Raw genomic sequence first — 8,178 nt, 5'->3', positions numbered from 1 at the left:
TGTGTGCATGTGTGTGTGCATGTGCGTCTGTGTGTGTGCGTTTGTGCATGTGTGTGTGCGTGCGCATGTGCGTCTGTGTGCGCTTGTGCATGTGTGTGCGTGCGCATGTGCGTCGCTGCGCATTTGTGCATGTGTGTGCGCGTGCGCATGTGTGTCTCTGTGCGCGTTTGTGCATGTGTGTGTGCGTGCGCATGTGCGTCTGTGTGTGTGCGTGCACGTTGTAATGAAGTCTGCTGGGAGGAAGCAGGGAAGCGGGTGTTGTGAGTGTCGGGCATGTTGTGATTTTCCCCTGCTTTGGTCTCGAGGTCTCTCTGGAGGGTGGCTGTGAACCCTGGCCCTGTCCTGACGGGTCCCAGGGAGCTGTTGTGGGTGTTTACAGCCTGCCTTTCACGGGACACTTCATCCCGGCGCGTAGCCTAATGCCTGTGTGTCCGCCCCGTGAGCGGCTGTCCCTCCCATAGGAGCGTGTACCTCTTGCAGACGGCCTGCGGCTCCTGTCTGACCTGCGTCTAGTTTTTTCCCACCAAAGTCTCCCCTCGCTAGGAGAGCCCTGACCGGGAGGAGAGTCGGGCCTGGGCGTGTCAGTCAGGGAAGCACAGAGGAGGCCTCGCAGCAGAACACGCAAGGCCAATGCAGCTCTTTATCATTTATTTTGAGCTGGAGTCTCACTCTGTCAGCCTGGCTGGAGTGCAGTGGCGCCATCTCGGCTCACTGCAGCCTCCACCTCCTGGGTTCAAGCAATTCTCCTGCCTCAGCCTTCTGAGTAGCTGGGATTACAGGCGCTTGCCACCACACCCGGCTAATTTTTGTATTTTTAGCAGAGATGGGTTTCCCCATGTTGGCCAGGCCGGTCTCGAACTCCTGGGCTCCAGCGATCCGCCCGCCTTGGCCTCCCAGAGTGCTGGGATCACGGCCGTGAGCCACCGCCCCCAGCTCGTTTGTTTGTTGTTAATCTATCGCAGGCAAGCCCTTCCTGTCCCACTTGTTTTAACCTCTGTGTGAATCGGGGATTTCTGGACTTTGTTTTGAACGGTGACATGTGGCCGGTCCTGTCGCCTCCACCCCTGAGTGTGGGTCTCTCTCTCTCTCTCGGGTGTCCCTGGCTGCAGCTCCAGAAGGTCCTGAGCCTCGGCCACATCAGCACCGACTACCCGCTGGCCGAGACCATCCTCCTGCTGGGCTTCTTCATGACCGTCTTCCTGGAGCAGCTGATCCTGACCTTCCGCAAGGAGAAGCCGTCCTTCATCGACCTGGAGACCTTCAACGCCGGCTCGGACGTGGGCAGCGACTCGGAGTACGAGAGCCCCTTCATGGGGGGCTCGCGGGGCCACGCGCTGTACGTGGAGCCCCACGGCCACGGCCCCAGCCTGAGCGTGCAGGGCCTCTCGCGCGCCAGCCCTGTGCGTCTGCTCAGCCTGGCCTTCGCGCTGTCGGCCCACTCGGTCTTCGAGGGCCTGGCCCTGGGCCTGCAGGAGGAAGGGGAGAAAGTGGTGAGCTTGTTCGTGGGGGTGGCTGTCCACGAGACGCTGGTGGCCGTGGCCCTGGGCATCAGCATGGCCCGGAGTGCCATGCCCCTGCGGGACGCAGCCAAGCTGGCAGTCACCGTGAGCGCCATGATCCCCCTGGGCATCGGCCTGGGCCTGGGCATTGAGAGCGCCCAGGGCGTGCCGGGCAGCGTGGCCTCCGTGCTGCTGCAGGGCCTGGCAGGCGGCACCTTCCTCTTCATCACCTTCCTGGAGATCCTGGCCAAGGAGCTGGAGGAGAAGAGTGACCGTCTGCTCAAGGTCCTCTTCCTGGTGCTGGGCTATGCCGTCCTGGCCGGGATGGTCTTCCTGAAGTGGTGAGCAGCCTCGCCATTGTCCCTGCCGCCGGGAGCCCCGGGCTGGACACAGGCCACGTCCCCTGGCCCTGCCTCCCCTGAGAGCAAGCACTGTGGCCCCGGGCCACCGTCTGTGCACAAGGGGCCTCCCGGAACCAGGCTGTGCCCCCGATCCTACACCCCGAGTCTCAGAGCACTGCTACTTTTTAAAATACTTCTTTCTCTTAAAAGTCTTTATCAAAGCTGTGTGGCCATGTCAACCTTGGGCCGAGGGGTGTGGCAACCTGCAGGTGGGAGGGCCGGGGCCTGGGTCCAGGTGAGAACAGTCAGGACCCTCCTCTCCCTGCCGCACACCCCCAGCCTGTGGAGCAAGACAGGAGCGTTTGGCTGCTGTCACCAGCGTGGGGGCTGCACCGCCTGTGCCTCTGGAACCAGCTGGGGGTCCTGAAGGCCCGTCCTCTGCCCGGCTCTGTTGCCAGGGTCTCGCCGCCCGAGCCCCGAGAGTGTCTTGAGGCTTATAAGAGGTTGGAGTCACTGTGGTGGGACAGCCAGGCTCCGTCCCTCCTGCCACACAGGCTGTGCCCCCCGAAAGTGGGCCGTGTACCCTCAGGAGTGCCCTCTCCTCCTCTCCCTGTTGCTGTGGCCCCTGGAGCAGGGACCCCTGGGCTGGGTGAGTGTCACAGTTTCCTGAGACGCACAAGCAGGGTCAGGAAGCAGCTTGAGGATCAGTCCTCAGCTCCGCCGCACACACTGGGGTCTCCAGAGGAAGACGGATCCCACCGGCGGTGGGGCAGGGCCCCGTGGTGCGATTCGCTCCCCCGGACACCGCTCCCGAGAGGGCAGGAGCACGGAGGACGAGCAGCCGAGCGTGGGCTGGGGCGGCCCTGGGCTCCCGGCTCCGTGGCAACCTCCGGAAGGCCTGAGCCGTTGTCCAGGCAACCCTGCCGGGTCTGGGGAGGTGAGAGCTGGGGAAGGACTCTCTCCTCGGGGATTTGGCTCTGCCTGGCTCGAAGCCGCTGTGGCGCCGTGGAAGGGGGCCCGGCCTGCCCGCCCGGGCTGGGTGGTTCCACCGGCTTCACCACCTCCTCGCTCCTACCTGGAGCCCCGGCCCCCGTCTCTGGGCCTTGGCGGCTTCCGGCCCCATCAGGGCTGCGAGGGCCTCTGGCTGTCCTCACCTCCTCCCTTACTGCTCAGCTTTGGGTGCCAGGCCCCAGGTAACCTTCTCCCGTCCCATCCTCTGCCTCGCCGCCACGTCTCCCTACACCGGCCCACAAGACTGACTGTGGGGGCGCTACATGGAGAGGCCCCCATCTGGCCTGTGGGCTTGGGCCTGGCGGGTCTCCTGTCCATCAACCCATCACTCTAGTCAGATGGGAGCTCCAGGGCCAGCCAGTGACTTCTCTGAGGGACGTGCTGGCCAGTGGCCCTGCTGCAGCTCCCAGGGGCCAGTCACAGGTAGGGACGACCTCCAGAGGGCGGTGGCTGCCAGGAGCATTGTCACAGGGGCCCCGGGAAGCCAGGAAAGTCGCACGGCCCGTGCAAGTAACTTCCACTCCATGGCGTCTGTAAGTAACCCGAGGTTTAGCCTCCGCTCCTGAGACCTCCCCCGCCAACTTCCACTCCAGGGGGTCCCTACCCCATTGCTGTTGGAAGTCTGAACCTCTTACTGGGGACCCATCTCTGAACCCCGTGCAGCCTGGCCCTGGCCCCAGGGGTGTAGGAGTTTCGCAGTGTCCTGAACCCTGTGTGGTTCTGCCCCTCCCTCCCCCCACTTCACCCCGCCTGGGCCATTTGTCCTTTACCGCGGGTGGGTGGCTTGTGAAGCCGCTGGGTCCCTGCACTGGTGGGGAATGTGGCTTGAGTTTCACGACTGCCAGGGGATAGGGACATCCAGGCCCCCCACATGGGAAGGCTCAGGGTCCCTGTCCCCCAAATCCAGCAGGAACCCACATGGGGCAGAGCACCACCTGCTCCGGGGGTCCCCATCCACCTTCACCCATCACAGCTGGAAGCACAAAGTGGGGCCCTGCCCTTCACCAGCCATCAGCTCCCCAGGGTGGCCTGAGGGACCCCAGCTGTCGACCCCTGCAGGCCCAGCCACCGGCCCCCACAAAGGGTCCCAGGCAGCTTCTTCCCCTTTCCTCCAGAGGAGCCTCCGAGACCACGTTGTCCCCCACCAGCGCTGTGCCATCAGCCACATCTGTCCTCCCGAGGGTGGGAGCTCAGGGCCGGCTCTGCTCCTCTAACCGCAGCAGACCAGAGGCAGCAGCCAGAAAGCAGGACACAGGCGGGGCAGGGGCGAGCAGGCTGTGGCCTCCAGACCTCTCCGTCCCAGAGTCTTGGGAGCACAAAAGGAGCTTTCCTGGGGCCGGCAGGACCCTAAGGCAGCAGGGTATCTCTTGAGCCACTTTTGGTCAGCTTTCACCACTTTGTTTGTTTGTTTGTTTTTGAGATAGAGCCTTGCCCTGTCACGCAGGCTGGAGTGCAATGGCACGATCTTGGGTCACTGCAACTTCAACCTCCCGGGTTCAAACGATTCTCCTGCCTCAGCCTCTCAAGTAGTTGGGATTACAGGTGCCCGCCACCATGGCCAGCTAATTTTTGTATTTTTAGTAGAGACAGGGTTCACCATGGTGGCCAGGCTTGTCTCGAACTCCTGAGCTCGTGATCCGCCCACCTCGGCATCCCAAAGTGCTGGGATTACAGGCATGAACCACCACGCCCGGCCCACTTTTTTTTTTTGAGACAGTTTCGCTCTGTCGCCCAGGCTGGAGTGCAGTGGCGCGATCTCGGCTCACTGCAACCTCCGCCTCCTGGGTTCAAGTGATTCTCCTGCCTCAGCCTCCAGAGTAGCAGGGACCATAGGCGTCCGGCACCACGCCCAGCTAATTTTTGTATTTTTGTATTTTTTTTTTTTTTTTGAGACGGAGTCTCGCTCTGTCACCCAGGCTGGAATGCAGTGGCCGGATCTGAGCTCACTGCAAGCTCCGCTTCCCGGGTTTACGCCATTCTCCTGCCTCAGCCTCCCGAGTAGCTGGGACTACAGGCGCCCGCCACCTCGCCCGGCTAGTTTTTTGTATTTTTAGTAGAGACGGGGTTTCACCGTATTAGCCAGGATGGTCTCGATCTCCTGACCTCGTGATCCGCCCGTCTCGGCCTCCCAAAGTGCTGGGATTACAGGCTTGAGCCACCGCGCCCGGCCAATTTTTGTATTTTTAGTAGAGATGGGGTTTCACCATGTTGGTCAGGCTGGTCTCGAACTCCTGACCTCAGGTGATCCACCCTCCTCGGCCTCCCACAGTGCTGGGATTACAGGCGTGAGCCAGCGCGCCTGGCGGCTTTACCCGCTTTTGAGGAGGAACCCAGCATATGTCCATGTTGGGGTAAAGATGTGGCGTGGTCATCCTGTCCGTCCTACAGAGTCCAGAGGCACAGGGCTCACTCCCAAGGTCCCTTGGCTGACGGCGGCCGGGTCCGGGCTCCTGTGAGGCAGCCCAGCGACTCTGTCTCCTCTGGCTCTGCCGACAGACACACTGTCATCCAGTGCCAGGAGCCACTGCTTGAGGAAGCCTGGGTTCCTCACTGCCTGCAGCCGCAGACCACTCCTGCCTCAGAACGACGTCACAGCACTGCAGAGCCGGCCAGCTCTGGCTGCACACGGCCGCCTCCATCTCTACACAACTTTGAGTCACAGAAGTGTCATGTGACCTGCAGAAGCCAAGGGTCCTCCTCTTTGTGGGTCTCTTTTACTGACTGTGACTCCCAGCCGGGGATCTTCTGCCCCCAGGAGACACTGGGCCTTGTCTGGGGACATCTGTGGTTGTCTTGACTGGGGGTACTCCTGGCATGGAGTGGGTGGAGGCCAGGGATGCTGTTCAGCACCCTGCAGTGTCCAGGACGGCCCCACCCCAGAGAATGGTTTGGTCCCAATGTCCACAGGGGGAGACACCCAGCCCAACTCATAGGAAGACCCAGGGCAGGTGATGGTGGGCTGTGTAGACCTCCCGTTCACAAGAGAGACACGGGGAGGAGAGGGGACACCTGCCAACAGTTTCATGTGCTGTGAGAGACCAGGAATAGCTTGGACAGATCGTTCCTGGATAACACAGACAGTTTCCTGTTTAAAAAACGAAGCTCCGGCCGGGCACAGTGGCTCACTCCTGTAATCCCAGCACTTTGGGAGGCTGAGGCGGGCAGATCAGTTGAGCCCACAAGTTGGAGACCAGCCTGACCAACATGGCGAAACCCCATCTCTACTAAAAACACAAAAATTAGCTGGGTGTTGTGACGGGCTCCTGTAATCCCAGCAACTCGGGAGGCTGAGGCAGGAGAATCGCTTGAACCCGGGAGGCAGAGGTTGCAGTGAGCCGAGATCGCCCTAATGCACTCCAGCCTGGGCGACAGGAGCAAGGCTCGGTCTCAAAAATACACACACGAAAAACCAGAACTCCAAGCACAGAGCACCCAGTGCCACCTTCGCCCGAATACAACACTCCTGGCTGGGTCACGGCCGCCCCTAGGCCCATGCCTGGCCGGGGGCTTCTCTTGTCTATGACTAGGCAGGTCACAGACGGGAGGGACCCAGGTCAGGCCCAGCCACTGCCCTGCCGGAAACAGACCCAGCAGCCTTGCCTAGACCCCAGGTGGGCCCAGGTTTTTCTGTTGGGACAGAGAGGGTGGGCGGGGGTGGGGGCATCACTCAGCTCTGCAAGCTGGAGAATTGACTTGGGACTTGGGCTCGGGGTCCCCGCTGGGCGCAGGGGCGGGCTCCAGGGGGAAGGAAGCCCCTTGTGGGGTTCTCAGCACAGACAGCTGGATGGCATCGCCGGATTTCCCCACCTGGATCCAGAGACAAAAGGAGAAAATGACGAAGCGGCACCCAGGCCTGCGGGGTTGAGTCAGCCGTAATAACAGCCTGTCGGCCCCACAGTGTCTGTTGTTTGTATTTCTGTTGCACAAGTTATTAGCTTGGGGCGGGACGGGGAGGTCGGCAGTGGATGGGACGGTGTCTCCCAGCCCATGGCACCATCAGACCGTCCTGGCCAGCAGCTCCGGACCCTCTGCCCCACTGGGAAGAGAGGGGGCTGTATCCCACCTGTTCCAGCTGCCAGCCTGCACCCAGCTTGTGCCTTGAGCTGTGTCTGCTTTTGGGACAGAGCTGGTGAGCAGCCTGTCACCAATAAAGACTCCTCAGCCTTCACCTCGATGCTCGGAGGCTGCCCCAGCCTTTCCAGGGTCCACCTGCAGGTGGGAAGGAGGCGGAGGCTCCCGAAAGTAGAGGAGACATCTGCCTTTCGAGGGAGGGGCTGCTGCAGGACGTGGGCGCTTGTCTGGAAGACCCCAGAACTCTTCTCCCGGCTGTCGGGTGCTGAGGCCAGATGGGGCTGGAGTGGGAAGGTGCCCCCACCTCTGTCCCTGCCACCCCTCAGGCCTCTGCGGCCACGCACCTGCAGCCCCTCGGGGCAGTGACACAGCTGGCCTCCGTGTCCTGGCTGAGGGTGGAAGTGATGGCGGATTGCGGTCTTGTAGGGTGAGAATCGGGTTAGACAGGTGAGTGCTTCAGAGCCTGGGAGCTGCACACAGAGGGGAGGGAGTGGCCAGCGCTGTGTCGGGCTTCTCCATGAAGAGGTGAGCGGGCTGGCTGGGCTTCTGTCTGAGCTAGTGGAGGTCCAGCCAGACTCAGGCTAGATGAGCTGGCCCCCAGGACAGGCTTCTGTGCCTCGGCTTTGTGGACATGTGGGGCCATCCTGTGCCTTGTGGGAAGCTGAGCTGCAGCTGGGCTTTGGAGTGGGGCCTGAGAATTTGCATTCCACCAAGTTCCCAGGCAACGCTGGCCATGCTGGGGTGGGCAAAGTTTGAGACCATCGACCCCTCCAGGGTCTCTCCCCCTGGGCACTGTGGACCCAGGGGCCAGATGGTTCTCTGGGATGGGATTGTCCTGGGCACTGCAGGGTGCTGAGCAGCATCCCTGGCCTCCAACCACTCCATGCCAGGAGCACCTGCAGTTGTGAGAACCACAGATGTTCCCATCTAGTGCCCAGTCTCCCCTTGGGACCGAATCACCCCCCGGGTGGGAACCAGTGCCCCAGAACTAAGGCGGCTCACATTCTGGAGAAGGAGCCGACGCCAGCATGTCAGGCGGTACCAGGTAGCAATAAATGCCCTGAAAAGAATCAGGACATGGTGAGAGACGGCAAAAGGAGATGATTTTAGCTCCATGGTCAGGAGCGGTCTCTGGGGTGACATGCAGGGGACTGGAGGAAGTGAGTGAGGAGGAGATGGGGGAGAGAGAGTGCGTCTGGCTGAGGGAGCAGCATGTGCAAAGGTCCTGGGGCCTCTCTGTAGTTCTCAGCCTTTTT

The 8,178-nt window shown here is 61.8% G+C and overlaps 1 protein-coding gene across 1 annotated transcript; it reads left to right on the top strand.

The window, feature by feature from the left end:
• Nucleotides 1-1,109: 1,109 nt before the first annotated feature.
• LOC112617323 (zinc transporter ZIP3-like) lies at nt 1,110-3,099 on the top strand (the record flags this gene model as incomplete). Its single annotated transcript, XM_025374082.1, has 3 exons — nt 1,110-1,840; nt 2,299-2,489; nt 3,014-3,099. Coding segments are annotated over 3 exons (1,008 nt in total), but the record flags the coding sequence as incomplete, so codon positions are not given.
• Nucleotides 3,100-8,178: the final 5,079 nt, after the last annotated feature.

Source organism: Theropithecus gelada, unplaced genomic scaffold (assembly GCF_003255815.1).
Source record: "Theropithecus gelada isolate Dixy unplaced genomic scaffold, Tgel_1.0 HiC_scaffold_16033, whole genome shotgun sequence".
Lineage (NCBI taxonomy): Eukaryota > Metazoa > Chordata > Mammalia > Primates > Cercopithecidae > Theropithecus > Theropithecus gelada.
Note: the sequence above shows the minus strand (reverse complement) of the source record. Positions and strands in the feature narration are given on the sequence as shown.